This window comes from Macrobrachium nipponense, chromosome 18, assembly GCF_015104395.2.
Source record: "Macrobrachium nipponense isolate FS-2020 chromosome 18, ASM1510439v2, whole genome shotgun sequence".
In the NCBI taxonomy this organism is placed as follows: Eukaryota; Metazoa; Arthropoda; class Malacostraca; order Decapoda; family Palaemonidae; genus Macrobrachium; species Macrobrachium nipponense.
In genome coordinates this window covers 75,913,395-75,931,771 of record NC_087211.1, presented here as the reverse complement: position 1 = coordinate 75,931,771, position 18,377 = coordinate 75,913,395, and the positions used below count along the sequence as shown (strand labels likewise).

The window sequence follows — 18,377 nt, the reverse complement described above, 5'->3', positions numbered from 1 at the left end:
TGCAATTACACTTCTGCGTATTGTTTTAAAAAATCCCAATTCAGTTACTGTACTTTATAGAGTACAGTATTCACTGAATGACTCAGACATTTTCAATCTTCTGGATTTTTAGGGAATGGCTTAATGATCAGGAGTAAGGTATTTTCACTGTAAAATTCTCATCGTAACAAAAATATTTTAAATGATCTGTCTTTTGCAAGAAGTTGTGTAAACATGAAGTTGCAAAACAGTCACATTACTCTCATGAAGGTTATGGAAATTAATATTAATTGGCTTTGCTTTCTAGAGAGAAGGGGGGCCGTGTGCACGCACAGTTGAGTGTGAAGTTCGAGAGGACTTGGTTGACTCGTGTGTTCCTGGAGATATGGTAACAGTGACTGGGATTGTGAAGGTATTTAGTAGTTTTTGCAGTTACTTTAAGCACATTATTAAAGGACTTCAATTTTGGCATGATTTCCATTAATCATGTGCAAGATTAATGATAGTCATAAGATCGCTGTAAGAATAAAGAATTATAAAGTAATTATAACAATGTTATAATTATTAATGTATGACAGTTTGTCTAGACCATTAAGCCACGATTTTAGACTCACCTAGTTGGTCTGAAGGAATAAAAAATTCAATGGATAAAATTGTCAGCTTGATGGAAAGAAGTAAAAAGTTGAAGTGTATTACAAACTGGATGTGCATGTGATAATGTCACAACCTCTGTACTTTGTAGTACATTCAAGTTTATGATACTTTTGCAGGTTAGTCAGCTTCAAGAAGGTTCAAAATATAACAGGGATAAATGTATGTTTTCTCTTTATATTGATGCTTCGTCAGTCACCAACTGTAAAGCTGGGAGTGATTCTGCATCAGCTGCTGGGATTGAGTTCAGCATTAAGGATTATTATGCAATACAGGTACTTTATGAGATGTGTGAGTTTTCTTATATAGTTTGATCGTAATTTGAAATGCTTCTTTGTCTTTGGAATTTATTTTTATGTCAATTGAATACTGTACTGCATTATTCCTGTAAAAACATTAGTAACCTACCAAGCAGTTACATAGGTGAAAGCTTCCTACCTTGGTAGTCCAAAATTAAAATTTTGCGGTGGCGCTGCCATCATTCGTGTCGGTGAACAGAACCCGCCACTTTTGGTATAGTTTGGTATAAATTAGCAGAACCTATCCAGTTCATTTTCTGCCGGCTCCTGGTTAACATCGGTAGTTGGATGCAGTCCTCGCTTCATCATTTGGATATTTTCCAGGAATTTGGTGAAGTATTTCATCTTGGAAGGTTTTTTGCTCTTAGCTTTTACTGTTAGCTTATTAGTTGATATTAGCTTTTTTGCTTGCCATCATGGCTATCATTATGTCAGATTCCAGCTCTTCTGGAATTCGTTACTGCAACGAATGATATAGGACTAGGTTATTTGAGTTGATTCATGATGCTCATACCAATGTACTAAGTGTAGAGGGCGAGAGTGTTCTAAAGATTTAACGTGCTCAGACTGTAAAGGGTGGGATGATAACCAGTGGAAAGTTTATAGGTCTCATTCAGACAAATTAGACAAAGATAGGAAAAGGAAAGCAGCTCTTGGAGCCAATTGTAGAGCTAGACTGGAAGCTATTCCTTTACCTGAAGAGGTAAAGAATAGCGCTTATCCTTCCACTCCTGCTCCTCCTGTATCACCCATTCTTAACCCTCCTTCATCTTTACCACGGATTCCTTAACCAGGTTCCCATGACGTTGATTCTATTGTCTTAGTCCGTCTTGAATCTAGGGTCAAAATTTGAATTTTGGACTGCTGAGGTAGGAAGCTTTCAGCTATATATCTTCTTGGTCAGCATATTATGTACCGGCCTAGTTTTTTTATCTTGAAATGGTCATGTTTGGTTTTTGTAAATGCTTTGTTACTTGACCAGAAACACAAAATACTTCATGTGATCTTCATGTTCTAGGAAATTCAAGCAGAGCCACAGTTATTCAAGCTAATCATAGCATCCCTGTGTCCCCGAATATGTGGTCATGAGCTTGTCAAGGCTGGACTTGTGTTATGCTTGTTTGGAGGCTGTTCCAGAGGTGGTGCTGATAGAGTGCCAATTCGTGGAGATCCCCACATTTTGGTTGTAGGCGATCCAGGACTGGGAAAGAGTCAGATGCTACAAGCTTGTGCTAATGTTGCACCAAGAGGTTATTCTAACATTCTTAATTTTATAATATGCTCATCACAAAATTACTTTAACCAGAATTTTTCCTGTTGTTGTTAATGCATCTGCTTAGTTTGTGAATGGCAATTTTTAATTCTCAGCAAATTACAGGGAGAGTATGTGTTCTTAAATTAAGTTTCATAGTTCTTGCTACTGGTTGTAGCATCAATTTTTGTATGCTGTATTTATATTAGTTTTTTGTTCATATTTCTCTTTTGGTTGTGTCTAGCTCCTCTAATGAACAAAATGCTGTTTACAGTTACAGTATTCAAATTAATCTTTTATAATCCTTTTCCATTTTCAAGGGGTCTATGTTTGTGGTAACACAACTACCACATCTGGGTTAACGGTTACCTTGAGCAGAGAAGGTGGGGGCTCAGGAGATTATGCCTTAGAAGGAGGGGCACTTGTTTTAGCTGACCAGGGTGTGTGCTGTATTGATGAGTTTGACAAGATGGGCAACCAACATCAGGTTAGTGTAGAAGGCTTTGTAAAATTGGAAAGTATATCATCATTATTTCCCTTCCTCATTTTTCTTTAATGCCATAGCGCTGAAAATGTTCATGAAAAGATGTAGGTTTAATGTTTTTGTCACATTGGTGGCATGATAGATTTGTAGATTAGAATTTAGACAGTATGGGAAGAGTAACAACTACATGGATAAAGTTTTAAGAAATGGCAGGACCATGGTAAATAAGAGTGGTATCCGATTGGAATTAATTAATCAGTTCCCATGGCACTCCATGGGGTGCATAGATCCTGTATGCACATTTTCACAAATTTCTGCTTCAGGGCTGTACTTAGTAGCAACTCGGTGTGGTTTCTTGGGTTTAAGAATCTTTGCCTTTAGAGTATATCCCTCACTTTGTGGGAATCTCCCCTTTGTACTCAGGAGAAGCAGATCCTTGGAGACTGGTTAGCTGTTAGTGTAAATTACAGAGTTTCAAGCCTGGCATATTGTTGGCAGATTTAATAACAAATGAGGAAGTGGTAGAAGGATAGGGCTGGAAATTAGACTGAAATGGTTTGGCCATATGATGAGAATGGGAGATAGACAATCTTTATTTATGGGACTGGCAGGATACCAGCAAGAAGGCTCAGAACTACCACAGGGGAAAAGGTCAACTGTAATGCACCAAATACGGTAGAGTAATCTAATGGAATGAATGTATCAGTTTTTAATTCTGTAAAGGGAGAACATACCTTATAAACATGACTAATGATGATTTGTTCCTACACCGTATACAAACCTTCTGTCCTTTACTTAGTATAGATTGCAGTTCAGCTGAAACTACTGGCTAATACATTCTTTTATACTGAGGTAGTTAACTACCGGGCCGGTAGTTACCTGCCCGGCAGTGGGGAAGCACCGCCCTCACACTGGCTCACTGAGTAGTCAATTTGATTACAGACAGGACTTTGATGATGACCCCTGATATCAAGGGGTTTGGTTTTTGGTGGGACCATACAAGTAAAGGACTCCAGGTTTGTATGGTTAGGGAAAAATACATTTTGCTTTCAAAAATGTCCTTTGTTCCTACACCTTATAGAAACCTTCTGTCCTTTACTTAGGAGACTCATCGAGTGAGGACTTATTTACTTCTCTCTGCCTGACTGCTGTGGGTTGTATTTTTCACCTTTCTTGGTGAGTTCTTTCTGTTGTTCAATGCTATATGTGTTTATTTGTGTTTGTGAAATCCACGGAAGTCCTCCTCCCAACACATATGCCCTGGAGTTGGAGGGAAAAGATGCAGTAATTTCTGTTCTTTTATTGATGTAGACCCTCACGCCCTTTGTGCTAAATGGCGGGGGGGGCATGAGTGTGCACCAGAGATTTGACATGTGATGAGTGTGTTTCCTGTGTCGTCTGAGCAGTGGGGGGAGGTTTGAGGGGAGGAGCAGTATCAAGGGAAGGCTTCCAGAGCTTTGTCTGAGGACTATACGCCCTTGGCGATACTTGTGGTGGCTGACCATTTGTCATCCTTCCTTCCTCCTCAAAAGCTTCCTTGTCTTACTGTTTCCTCTTCAGGGGAAGTCTCTCCCTCTGCTCCTTCGTCTGATTTGACGAGCAAAGAAGATGGGGGCCGGGCTGGTGACAGGGATGTCTTGCATCCAAGGGCCTCTTCTGGCTCTATGGGGGATCTTTCCCCCTCAGGGCGAGGAGAATCCTTTTGTCTAACCCTTACTTTTGTTCCCTCAGGTGTAGCATGTCGCAGGCTGGGATACGCAGGCCTTGGCTGACACTAGGCCTTCCTGGTACTCCCTCATTACAGGCCTGGTGTCTATTTTCTAATGTGCCTGTGACTCATATGGCAGTGGCGGTGACAACGACTACTGTGACAAGGCATAGATTTGTCCCTTCAATGTGACTCCCTCAGTGGTGATGGGCACTCACCCTCATATGCCCTTAACCCAACCTATAGTGCCGCCTCCACCTGGGTTTGCGGTGTTATCACCCCCTGCCACATTTGTTACTGCTGTATCTCAGGGCCCCTCCACTCAGGGTTTTTGGTTTTTTTTCTTCCGGTGGTTGGTTGGGCTCCTGTAGGGCTCCAGCCTCCCTTAGGGGGAGCTTTCTGTGCCACTGCCTACTGCTGCCTCTGCTCCTGTGCCTGCTACCTTTTCCAGGTACTGCTCCTATGACTGCTGCTCCAGTTGCCCCTTGAATTGGGGACCTTACCGCCATCCTGAGGAAACTGACGAAGAAGAAGAAAGCTCACAAGGTGTCGTCATCTTCTTCGTCTTCTGCTGCCTCCTCCCCTTTGACTTCTAAGGCTAGTCAGCCGAAGAAGACGAAGGTAACTTCTCCTCCCTCTTAAGACTTCTCAGGGTGTGTCTCCTTGTACTAAGGAAACAGTTGGGTCTCCCATTGGCTCTCCTGTTCTTTCAGGAAGAGGAACCATCACACTGTCCACAGGGTCTAGCGTGATGGGAGCCACAGGAGTGCAAACTTTGGTCCGCACTCCTGTTATTAGCCCTAGAGGTTCTGCCTCTAAAGCTAACACTGCATTGGGCATTCGTTCGCGAGCTTCCCTGAATGCTCACAAATCTGTGGATTCATGTGCATCCAGTGTCGCAACTCAGGCGTAGAGTGGAAGAAAGGTGTTAGTCACGAAGTTGTCTCTCTTCTTCTAAGCGTTCCTCCTCATAGCGATCGCTCAGTCCCAGGGCTGACATGACTGTCTCGTGAATTGCTCATATGTGAGACTAGAAGGAGCCAGGTGAGCACTCGTCTCCACCCAGCTCGCTATCATGTTCACATGATCACTCTAGCTTGGTGGCAGTGAGTGATTCATCTGCTATGCAAGAACCTCATAACCCTCTTCGGGGAGTGTTTTGCCAGGGTGAGAATGCTCTCTTAGACTCACGTCGCAGCCGTCACCGTGAGTTAATGACTGCTCGTGGCTCACTCTTTCTGCTAGTTCTGCTAGCAGAGTGAGCGAGTGTCCAGTCTTCCTTACCTGTCCTTTCAACTTCCTGGAGTTATACCTGGAGGTGCGAGGCGATCAGGAGGAACGCTGGGAGGTGTCTCCCCAGGGTTCAGCTGCAAAGGACCTATATTCATTGGTTTGGTCTTAGGACCAAAACAGGTTGGTATTGTACGCCTGAGCAGTTCAGGAAGGTCCAAGGGGTCTGGCGAGGTTCTCCCTCCAGCAGGGAGAGGGTCTCGTGAGGAATAAACCTTTGAAGGATAGAGGGTCCTTTGCCTCAGGATGCAGACACCCCTGAGATCCAGAGGACAAAGCAGGTTGAGCAGGACTTCGTTCACCTAGGTCCTGGCCTTATGCAGCAACACCCTTACTCTGCGGAAGTCGTCTCACTTTTGCAGCAAGAGACAACGAGCCTAGATGCTACCGCTATGGTAGCTCTCCTGGCTCTCTTGGTTGGATCTGTGGTTGTTCACAGTATCCAAGGTTGCTGCCTCCTCAGGGGTTATCATCCCCAGGGAGGATTGGGCCTTCGGGAGACTTTGTCAGTCTGGAGGTATGGTACCTGGCCCACCAGACTGCCAACCTGTGGGCTAACCTGGTGTTGAAGAGGAGGGATGTAGTTCTGAATCGAATCAAGTTCTGAGTTGGCTTTGATCCTTAGGAATGGACTGTTGCTGGCTTCTACCTCTCTCTGTCCTAGAGAGATGGTAGATGCTGTGGTGGAGAAGCATTGAGCTGAAGACAATGACCACCTTGTCCACCAGGCAGTTGCAAAGACCTCAGGGTCCTCGCGTTCTACTGCGACTAGACCCCAGAGTCAAGCTAGTTCTTCCTCCGCCCCTAAGAAACCTCAGTCTTCGAAGGGAGTGCGAGGAAGTACGCAGCCTTTTTTTGCTTCAAAAGGAGTGCAGTCGCACCCTTTCAGCCCTCCTTCCCTTCAGGGAAGGGAGGTAAGGAAAGAAGAAAGGGAAATAAATATAGGGGTGGAGTTCCACCCCAGCTGCTGCCACTGGTGTTTGCCTATCGACCCATCAAGCAACATGGCAGCTATACGGAGCCGAGACCTGGGTAGTAGACATTCCCTGGGAGGGATATCTACTCCCCTTTGAGTTGAGGCCACCCCTCACCAACTTTCCGATCCATCACCAAACTTGCAGCCCTGGTTTGACCAAGGATCTGGCACTGAAACAAAAAGTGCAAGAATGCTGAGCAAAGGGGCTATGGAAGTCGTACGAGATCAATCCCCGGGGTTCTACAGTTGAGTCTTCCTTGTAGAGAAGGCCATGGGGGACTGGAAACTGGTGATAGATCTCTACTTTGAACCGATTCGTTCACCAGACTCGCTTCACGAAGGAAATGGCACGCTGTGTGCTAGTTTCAATCAGGGAGAACGACTTCATGCTTTTGATAGATCTGAAGGATGCATATTTCCAAATACCCATTCATCAGTCTTTCCGAAAGTACCTTTGCTTTATCCTCAAGGGGACGGTGTTCCAATTCAGGGCACTTTGTTCCGGACTCTTGACTGCTACCCAGGTGTTCATGTGAGTGTACACTCTCGTTTCAGCTTGGGCCCATTTGGCAGGGATACGTCTCTTGAGTTATCTCGAAGATTGGTTAGTCATGGGAGCTCCTGCTCACAGTTGCTACAGGACAGGGATCATCTCCTCAGATTTTGTCGCTATCTTGGGTTCATGATCATTTCGAGAAGTCAGATCTCATTCCCAGGCAGAGGATAAGCTGGCCTGCTGATCATACAGTAGCAGCATGAGTCTTCCCCGCGGTCTCGCATATCAGGAGGTTCAAGAAGACAGCACAGCTGTTCCTGTCTCATCAGGAGCAGCCAGCTCAGCACCTATGGTCCTTGGAGAAGCTGGCCCCTCATGGGCAGCTTCACCTTTGGTCTCTTCAGTGAAGGCTGAAGGAGTTTTGGTCGCAGGTTGAGACCCTTAATCCTTTTTCCATCCCTCTCGGAGGAAGTGAGAGAGGATTTAGCCCGGTGGCTCGACGATAGGAACCTCTTAATAGGTGTGGAGTTGCACACTCCCCTTCTGAGCATGCTTCTGTTCTCAAGCATCAACCGAAGGGTGGGGCACACACACCTGGAGGAGTTGCTGACTACTGGAGTGTGGAGCCTTCACAAGCACCTTCACATCAATATCCTGGAACTCAAGGCGGCCCTCCTAGCCCTCCAGGAATTCCAGGATCAAGTGATGGGACACTGGTGTTGATGAGTGACAACACCACGGTAGTGGCATATGTCAACAAGCAGGGGGGTCTCATGTGTTTCCTGCTTCACCAGTTGGCGGTGCAGGTACACAAGTGGCAGTAGCTCACTTGGTAGAGCTGTTAGCCAGGTACATTCCAGGCAAGAGGAATGTAGTGGCAGACAAGCTCAGCCGCCAGAATCAGGTGATAGGGACAGAGAAGTCTCTTCATACAGATGGGGCGGAAAAGTTGTTGAACCTATGAGGGCGTCCAGTTGTGGACTTGTTCGCCACCCAGCAAAACAGGAAGCTACAGGTTTTCTGTTCCATTGTGCCGGACCCGTGGAAAGCTGCAGAGGGTGTGTTCCAACACCCCTGGGACAACCTCGATATGTACGCCTTTCCTCCATTCTGTCTGATTCGCAAGGTGATCAGCAGGGCGCTGGTCACTTCGAATCTTTGGATGATTCTGGTGGCTCCTGGCCATTTGGTACCCCAACCTGCTAGCTCTTTTCTCATAGGCACTGAGGGAAATTCCTCCCTGGCACAACCTTCTATGTCAACTGCTCATAGAGCAGTACCACTTGGCAGTGCAGTCCCTGTGTCTTCACAGCTGGCGGTTATCCACCATCTCTTGTGAGCGAGAGGCTTTTCTCGTCAAGCAGCAACAGAGATAGCAGGATACCTCAGACAGTCATCTGCAGCAGTATACTACCAAGGAAAGTGGGCTGTCTTCTGTGGCTGGTGTCATAGACTGGGTTTCTCTCCTGTCAGAGCTACTCTTCAGCAGGGCATGAACTTCCTAGTCTCTCTTTGCCAAGAGAAGCTCCTCTCTGTCTCTGCATTAAAGGATACAGGTCTACCTTGGGCCTAGTCTTAAAAACTGAGAGTCAATGATATTTCTTCCTCTCAAGAAATATCTCTGCTGATTAGGAGCTTCAAGAGGCCTTGCCCACCCAAGGAACTCAGACCTCCTGAGTGGGATGTGACTCTCGTACTAAGGAGCTTGGCTTATCCACCTTACGAGCCTTTACAAGAGTCATCAGACGGGGATCTGACACTCAAGACTCCTTCTGCATGTCCTGGCATCGGCAAAGAGAGTTTGAGAAATTCACAGTCTTTCCTTCAGTGTGAAACACTCGAGAGGATGGAAATTGGTTATGCTCTATTTCGTCCCGGGGATTTCATAGTGAAGACTCAGAACCCTTGGGTCCCTGATGCTGGATTTGCGTCCTTTATGATCCCTCCTTAGAGGACTTTTGTGGTAATGACCCAGATGAGATGCTGCTTTGTCCAGTTAGAGTGCTATGTGCTTCTGAAGAGGACTCATCATCTCTGGCCCGAGTGTTGACGACTCTTCGTTAGCACCGGGTGACCAAGAAAGGAATGTCCAAGAACACTATTTCTTTCTGGCTTCATGAAGTACTCAGAAAAGCGTACTCCGCTAAAGGCAGGTACGAGACACCGGTACCTTTCGTCTGAGTGCTCACGAAGTCAGAGGTATTGGTCCTTCCCTCGCATTCTGCAAGAACCTGTTGGTTCCTCATGTGCTGAAAGCTGGGTTATGGTTGAATTAGACCACATTCTTCTCTTTCTACCTTCAGGATATAGCCCGACATTTTCCTTGGGACCTGTGGTGGCTGCTCATCAAGTTGTGTAGCTTACCCAGCTCCTTTAACAGGACAAGGTTGCATCTCACCTTTTGTCTTTGTTACGAATGTGGGTGTGAATGCGAGAGTGACTGGCTCTCCTTTCTCCTCCCTTCACTCTACTCTCATCCTTCGGGCAGAGAGTTTGCATCCATCACACGCTGGAACTGGCAGCCGATTGTAGGTAAAACTATGCAGAGTAACCTTTCTTATTATTGTGACTAGTTTATAGAAGCATATATCCTCCCCTTTCCCTAGTGATGGGGGAGAGGGGGCCTTGACATTAGACAAACCCCAATGTTTATATTTGCCTTATTGTCTCCGACATCATTATCAATCGTTCAGAGGCTTAGTTCTCTTCCTCGCTCTTATGACCAGGAAAGGAAACATAAGGTAGCAAGAACACCAGTCTGTTCATAGAAGTTCACTCAGATTCCTCCCTCCAATCAGTGTCCTTCCTAATGTACAGGTCTGAGGGTTGTATAATGTGTAGAAACAAATCACAATATTAATAAACATTACCTTAATATAATATCTAGCCTAAATCCCAAAACCGCACCAAAATTTACCACATTGGCAACCCTGTTACCTCCTATTCTGTCCGCCAGTTGGCAACACTGTCGTTGACAGATACGAAAACCTTCCCTCAAATCAGTTGTTAACGAGCGCCGTGTTGTTTACATCACGGCCGCTCTTTATAAATTTCCTTAAACATTTTTGTGCCTTTAAAGCTTTCATATTTGTTAAATGAGACTTTATATGAATTACCACTCACGCATACATCACGAAATATTAGTGAATTAACTTTGATTTCTGTTGTGGTTCTTATCTTAAATTACGAACTTTTGGCGCGACCCGGAACTACTGACCTGTCCAATTCTACAATGGATTACCAAGAAATTACGATGCTTCCTTCTGCCAGCAACATCATAAGGAACTGCCCGGTTTGTGGGACAAGGATTGAGTAGCAGGAGTATGAACCCCATGACATTTGTAGCTCTTGTCGTGGACAGGATTTTGTGACTTGACTTGTTCTCGTTGTGAAACGTATGTAAGCCCTGGTCTGACGAGGATATGACTTGGCTTGATGGTAAACTCCAAACAATCTTGCAGCGTAAAAGATCGGTTAAGGAGAAAAAGAAATCGATTGCTAAACTGTCTCTAACGAATTCTTTGACTTGGGCGCATCATGATTCTGGCTCTTCGGTTTCGGTATCGTAGGACTCCGATTCCGAATTAATTGATGCTTTGCCCCCCTGTACAACCGGTAATTAGTGAAGTTATTTCTGATGTAGATTCGAAGATTTTGGCAATGGAAACTACCTGGAAACAGAATTTTAAGAAATTACAGCTTAGTCTAGATAGAGATATTTCTGCTAAGTTTAACAATCTGTCAGAGAATTTTCAAGAAGCCTTTACTAGAATGTCTAACACACTTTTAGATTCATTTTCAGCTCCTCGTCAGGTACCTGTCGACAGCACCATGGGTAACGGTGCGACAGATACCCCGGCTTGTGAACCCCGTCGTGGCGAAGGCCTAGGGGGGATCCGGTCCGGGCTCCGGGCAGGTGCCTAACGAATCTTTACCCCCAACGTGTCCCCTGTTAGTCCCGTAACAGTGCCAAAGGGCGCTTATTTAGGAAGGGGGGAAGGGGGGAGGGATATTAGTGTCAGACCTAAGATAGCTAGTCGTCAGGATTTTACTTCAGAGGAAGTTTCTAAGTTAGGATCTGATGATGATGATGATGATGACGCGGATTCGTGTGATATTGATGTTTCCTCGAATGGATGTCATGATGTAGAATTCAAAGAAACTTTTTGATTTAATTTTGAGTTTTCTTCCTCAGGCGAGGCCTAAAGAGCAGAAGCAGCCTCCGCCCTCGTTGTATTACAGAAGGGATTTTTCTTGACGGTCCTTCCCGGTCACGGAATTTTTACGTTTTCCCTTTGCCCAGAGGTTCGCGAGAGTGAGGGCGGACGTTGCCGCTAAACTTTCGAAGGTGATCGGGGAAGGGAAGAGAAGCTCTTCTCTTCTACGACACCGGAGAGGAGTTTACCAGGTGGCAGATCTTTGATTCTCATTCTCTCGCCCACCCCCCCCCCCAAGCCAAATCCTGATTTTGTCCGACTTTTCAAGTCAACCCTTGCCTTCTAAGGCTTCGGTCTCTGTCTCAATTGAAGATTTTATTGCTATGGAGGCTGTTATGAGCTCCTTACAAGAAGCTCAATCCTTCAATATGTGGGTCCTCGGAGGGCTTTTAATGTATATCAAGGACTCCTGGGTTTGTTCCTCCTGATGCTCCTCTTTTTGAGAAATTCTGCTCATCCATTTCAATCGCTTCTGTACATCAGAACGAGCTTGCTGCTTCAATGCAGGCCTTTCTTGTTTCTCTAAGGCGTAACCTGTATTTGTCGCAGTTACCCTCCTCTGTATCGGAGATTCAGAGAACCCGTCTGTTGTCCTCTTCTCCTTTTGGCGATTTCCTTTTCGATATTTCTGTGCTTTCTGAGGTTTGAAGGAACATCAAGGTGATGCCTCTTCCCAAGCTCACTGGGGCCTTATCAAGAGCTTTTTCCTCTGGTCTTCCTCCCGTTCCTTCAAGGAGTAAGCGTAAGTTTAGGACCAGATCTGTACCTTCTGCTCCAGCCCAACAACCTCCTTCTGGCTCTTTTTCCAGAGTACATCTCAGGTTGCTGGTGCCTCTTCTTCATCCTCTGGTGCTCACCCTTTGAAACGCAGAGAGGTTCTTGGCGTGGCTCCAAGGGCAGAGAAAGAGCTCAACCTCCAGGAGGACCTTCTTCTTCTTCTTCTTCTTCTTCCTTGTCTCTGCGTAAGAATTTTCAGAAGTAGGAGTCATCACCTCGCCTGGAGACCGCAGTAGGAGCTGTCCTCTCTCCGCCATTGGTCAGCTTGGCAGGGGAGAGCAGTGGATGCTTGGGTGGTGGAGGTCCTGAAGGAAGGTTAGGGATCCCTTTTGTTTCCAGACCTCCACTTTCCAATCGTCCTCTCGAGTTCAGCAGTTATTCCCCTCACTCAATCAGGGTCAAGCCTTGGAGAAGGAGCTTTCGGCCCTCTTGGAGAAGGATGCCATAGAGCGAGCTCCTCCTTCTCCCTGTTTTCTCTCGGATGTTTGTAGTTCTAAAGGCCTCGGGTGCCTGGCGCCCCATCATAGATCTTTCGGTTTTGAACAAGTTCATTCTAAAGTCCAAGTTCAGGATGGAGACGGGTTCCAGACTGTTTCTTTCATCAGTCAGGAGGGGGGACTGGATGATTTCCATCGATCTGCAGGATGCTTATCTGCAAATCCCCATCCATCCAAGAAGCAGACCTTACCTTCGGTTTTCACGGACTCGAGAGTTTGTTCCAGTTCAAGACTCTTTGTTTCGGCCTCACCACTGCTCCACAGGTCTTTTCTCGGGTGATGGCTGCTCCTGTTTCAGCTATTCTGCATCAGTTAAATGTAAGGATGCTTCGGTATCTAGGCGATTGGCTAGTCCAGGCCGAATCTCTAGAGAAATGTCTCCGGTCGAGGGAGATAGTTCTGTCTCTTTGTGTCGAGTTGGGCATTCGTGTCAACTTCGACAAGTCCAATCTAATCCCTTGCCAGATCATGACTTATCTGGGGATTGTTTTGAATTCCCAGATTTTGAGGGCTTCTCCCGCTCAGAAACGGATAGACAAGCTTCTGAGTCTGATCGAAGAATTTTTGTCCTCCGTAACGCAGCCAGTTTCTCTTTGGAGGTCTCTCCTGGGCCATTTGTCATCCCTCATCCAACTGGTTCCCGGAGGTCGTCTCAGAATGATGTCCCTTCAGTCGACACTTCGCCAGTCATGGGATTTCGTGTCGAGGACACGATAGTCGCCTCTTCTCCACAATGTCGGAAGGATCTCCGTTGGTGGATGCAAGTTCACCTCAAGTCAGGGACATCATCTCTTCTTTCGGTTCCTCCGACCTAATGTTTTTGGTCAGACGCCTCGGATCAAGGTTGGGGCGCACACCTGGGCTCCGAAGCCGCTTCGGGCCTTTGGTTAGAGAGGAGAGGAGCATGTCAATAAATTGGGGGGAGGGAACTGAGGGCAGTGTACCTAGGCCTTCTTTCATTTCAGGGAACAACTGTTGGAGTCGGTTGTCGCGATCTTTGTCGACAACACCACAGCAGTCTCGTACTTGAGAAACCAACCCGGCGGCACACAGTCGATCTTCTCACTCAAGAAGCCCGTATCATCCTGTGTTGGGCAGAAGACAGGGGGATTACGTTGGTCCCTCAGTTTATCCTGGGCCATCACAACGTCTTAGCATACGCCTTGTCGAGACCGAACGAAGTTCAAGGGTCGGAGTGGACACTTTGCCAGGAAAGTCTTCGACAGCCTCAGGAAGAAATGGCCTGTCACAGTCGATCTTGTTTGCCACCCACTGAATTTTCGGTGCAATATATTCTTCGCCCCTTACCAGACTCCTCAGAGTGCCTGGACAGACTCTCTTTTGCAGGACTGGGAGGGACTTCAAGCCTATGCTTTCCTCCGTTCTCTCTGGTGAGGTCAGTCCTCAACAAAGTGAGGGCAACCAAGCGTCTGGATCTCTCACCTTGATCGCCCCCTTCTGGCCACAGAAGGAGTGGTTTCCCGACCTTCTGGAAGCACTGGTGGAACCCCCCATTCGCCTACCAGAGAGACCAGATCTTCTCAAACAACCCCATTTTCATCGGTTCCATCAGAGGCTCCACATGCTTCATCTTCATGCCTGGAGACTGTCAGGAGGTTCTCCAAGCACGAAGGGTTCTCCTCCAGAGTGGTGTTGGCGACAGTTGGCTCTTGCCAGGCGGCAATCAACCAGAGTAAATTATCAGGCTAAATGGTCGGTTTACAGACTTTGGTGTGTAAGGTCTCAAGGACATTCAATTTCTAGACCTTCCTTACCGAAAGTAGCGGAGTTTTTAGTTCATTTACATCATGACAGGGCCCTGTCACCTTCGTGCATTAAGGGTTATAGGTCTATGCTTTCCTATGTTTTAAGGCAAGGCTTCCTGAGATCTCTTCATCTTATGTCATTAGAGATTTACTTCGATCTTTTTCCCTATCTCGACCCAGGCCGCAGTGTTCGCCTCCAGACATGGGACGTTAACAAAGTCCTTCAAGCTTAAGGTTCCCTCCGTTTGAGCCTCTGAATTCTGCCAAAATTTAGGGACCTCTCTTCTAAGACACTCTTCCTTGTCTCACTGGCTACAGCCAAGAGGGTGGGTGACTGCAAGCACTCTCTTTTCTGGTTGCCAGATCTGGACAAGACATGATTTTGTCATACCTTCCTGAATTTGTCGCAAAGACTGAATCGTCTGATAATCCCATTCCCAGGTCTTTCGTACTGAAGTCGCTGGTCGACTTTGTTGGTAATTTAAATGAGGAATTAGTTCTTTGCCCTGTTAGGGCGCTCTCATGTTATTTACGCTGCACGAAGGACATTCAGGGTCGTCCCCAGTCATCTGGTTTGTTTCACCCCGAAATGTCAAGAGGACCTATTTTGCAAAGAATGGTGTATCCTTTTTTCTCAGAGATCTGATCGTTTAAAACTGGTGGTTTCGGCTGCTGGGGAAGACCAGACGCCGAGAGCACACAGTATTAGAGCAGTTGCTACATCAGTAGCTTTTATGAAGAACGTCTCAGTCGCCAAGGTCCTTGAGGCGGCGACTTGGCGTTCTAATTCTGTTTTTGCCTCTTTTTACTTGAGGGATATTTCTCTAGTTCTAGGCGACCTTCGTTCTTTGGGCCCGTGGTGATGGCAGGACAGGTCGTCAGACAGGAGAATTAGGTAGTCTTCCTGTTTTACGTTTGGTTGCTACCTGTATATTATTCATTAATTTTTGTTTTGTTGTATATATTTTTTGTTTTTGTATTATAACCCATGGCAGTTTTTTGACGTAGTTATAATGGGAATTAGCAGTTTTGGTACTTAGGTGTTTTTGATGACAAGGACTGACTGCTTGGGCAACTCATGCTGCTTCCATTTTCAGTGTGAAATGGTTCCAGCCACTGGGTTGTCGGCACTGGCGACTACGCTTCTCCCAGAGTCGATGCTGACCTAGGACTAGCCACTGGTTCGCTTGTCCTGACAACTCCTGCTTCTTCCACTGTCCTGGACAGGGAATTAGTCGATGGATCGTCTGCTGTCATCTGGTGACTCGCTCACCAATCTACTTTTTGTCTCACCTGTCTTCTCAGAGTCAGACACCTCGTGGAGATCAGGCGGGACATTTAGTAGCCCTGAGTTTCTTGTTGACGAAGTCGGTTGCATGATACACCCCCGATGATCGTGTTAACATGAGACCAGGTTGGACTGTCAGGCATTCGTCCTTCGGGACTGAATCGCCTTTTTGCTCCGCGCTCCTTTTTCTTGGCACCAGAAAGCTCGAGTTAGGAGTTGCTCATGAGCCGATTCGTTGCTGGCAACGTTGGGTTGCGTTGATACACCCCCAAGGTTTGCTTAGCTTTGAATCGCCCAGACAGTCCAGACTCTCATCCTTCAGGGAAAGAATAGTGCTTGATAGTCTTCAGGGTGCAGCCTTGCTGTCCGCAATTCGTCTGACTGGTCACCTGGTCGGTCACCTGACTTTAGTACAGACGGACTGACTATGCACTTACTCCTTGTCCTGTGCTACCACAGTTGGTGGCATTATGGTAGGAGACTTTGAGTTGTTAGTATCTTTGACCTTGGGTTGAGTTTTGACTGCCTATGATATATATTTCTTTGTTTGTTTTCTCCTATTCTGTCCGAAGGGGAAAGGGGAAATTGTATTCAGATTCCCTCCTCCTTTTCAATGTGATTAATCGGGCTAGATAAATTATATTAAGGTAATGTTTATTAATATGGAATTTTTATTCTAAAATTAATATTAATAATACTTACCTGTATAATTTATCTAGTCCCACCCATCCTACCCCACGATCTGCCTATCACAACTGATTTGAGGGAAGGTTTTCGTATCTGTCAACGACAGTGTTGCCAACTGGCGACAGAATAGGTGGTAACAGGGTTGCCAATGTGGTAAAGTTTTGGTGCGGTTTTTGGGGATTTAGGGCTAGATAAATTATTACAGGTAAGTATTATTAATATTAATTTTAGAATAAAAATTCCATTTTTAAAGAAAATTGTATTTTTCTAATTATGTATACAAAACCTAGGTCCTTTACATTAAAGCCCACCTCATGCCATCCCTCAATCTGTTTCCTGGACTTAAAGCAAATTGGAATGTTTACGTCAAGTAAGCAAATTGGAATGTTTACGTCCAGTCGGGACGGGACTTTCAACTACTGGACAGTAGCTATCTTGTTTGAAAGTTCAATGTCCAATTTCCAGCTTTCTCGGAAAGTAATTCCTAATGTAAAGGACCATAGGTTTGTATAGTTAGGAAAAAGACAGTTTTACTTTAAAAAATTGTGATATTTCATGATCTGTCCTAGATTATTACCTCGTGCTGATTTTACATTTATCAGATTCCTTAGAGGAATGTCAAAAGGGTAAGACACTGGAGTATGGAATCTAGTGTGAAAATTATTTCCCTCATAATTTGTGGCTGCAGAAAGCCTTTTAGTATATAACATTGTCTTGTTAATTGTGGTTTTATTTTGAACTTACAAGTTTTATCTTGGCAGGCACTTCTTGAAGCTATGGAGCAGCAGAGTATCAGTATTGCAAAAGCTGGTATTGTGTGTTCTCTTCCTGCTCGGACATCTATTTTAGCAGCAGCAAACCCTGTTGGTGGTCACTACAACAAAGCCAAGACTGTTTCTGAGAACCTCAAAATGAAATAGCGCACTTCTATCAGATTTGACTTGGTTTTATTCTGTTAGATAAACCAAATGAGGTAAGCAACTGTTTAGATTAGTGGTGTGGGAAAGAAATGCTTTTAAATTTCAAAAGTATGTACATAGTATACATGGATAGAAGAGACTCCAAAGATCATATGAAATTGTTAGGTATAATTGATTTTTCTTGCATATTGAAATTTGAAGGTTTATTGTGAATATTTCATTTCAGGAGTTAGATTGTCTGTTGTCAGAGCATGTAATGGCACTCCATAGTAGTACTGGAGAAAAGATACCAAAACCACTAAGTGGCGTAAGAGTACGCCGCGAAGATTTGTTAAATGCTTCGACTGTCATCGATAGAGATACGCCTTTAAGGTAAGTGCTGCCCTTCATTTTCTTTGTTGTACAAAAGTGTTCCTTCCAGAGACAGTGATACCATGATGCTTAGTGCTTTTAGTATTAATCAACATTTTCTGTTACAGTCAACCCCCCATATTCGCATTCTCGAGATCCGCGGACTATCTATTGAAAGCTTTTCTTTGTACCATATCTAACCATTATTCACGGAACTTCACCTATTCGTGGGTTTTTTCCTACAATAAATATTCATTAATTATAGTGTATTTTGATGTTATCATGAAAAAATACATTTTTGTACATGAACTTCCCTGCCAGATATATACTTAGCTTAGGTCTCTGACGTCACGACAGAAAATTCAAAACTCGCGGCACACGCTACAGGTAGGTCAGGTGATCTACCTTACCCGCCGCTGGGTGGCGGGTGTTAAGAACCAGTCCCCCTTTCTTGTCAGATTATTTTCTGTCGCCGGCTGGCAACACCTGTTGTTCAGTCCTTACGATAGTTAAAAATTCGTTCTCGTTGCGACTTTGATTTTGGATTTTGGTGAAGTACCCTTTGTTTTGTTGGCTTGGCATACGCTTTTTGGACTGTTTTTTGGGGATTTTTCTTTTGGATTTCTCTTACAATATCTATAATCATGGATGATTCTGAAGTTAAGAAACCTAGTTTATTTAGGGTTTTGTTCAGAGAAGGAATGTAAAGTTAGGCTTCCTAAAGCTGCATTAGATCCTC

The 18,377-nt window shown here is 45.2% G+C and overlaps 1 protein-coding gene across 1 annotated transcript; it reads left to right on the top strand.

Moving 5' to 3' along the window:
• Positions 1-123: 123 nt before the first annotated feature.
• LOC135196653 (DNA helicase MCM8-like) lies at positions 124-17,663 on the top strand. Its single transcript, XM_064223489.1, is given in 8 exon segments — positions 124-138; positions 287-391; positions 750-905; positions 1,948-2,179; positions 2,502-2,668; positions 17,129-17,309; positions 17,312-17,340; positions 17,514-17,663. Coding segments are annotated over 8 exon segments (1,035 nt in total).
• The last annotated feature ends 714 nt before the right edge of the window (positions 17,664-18,377 follow it).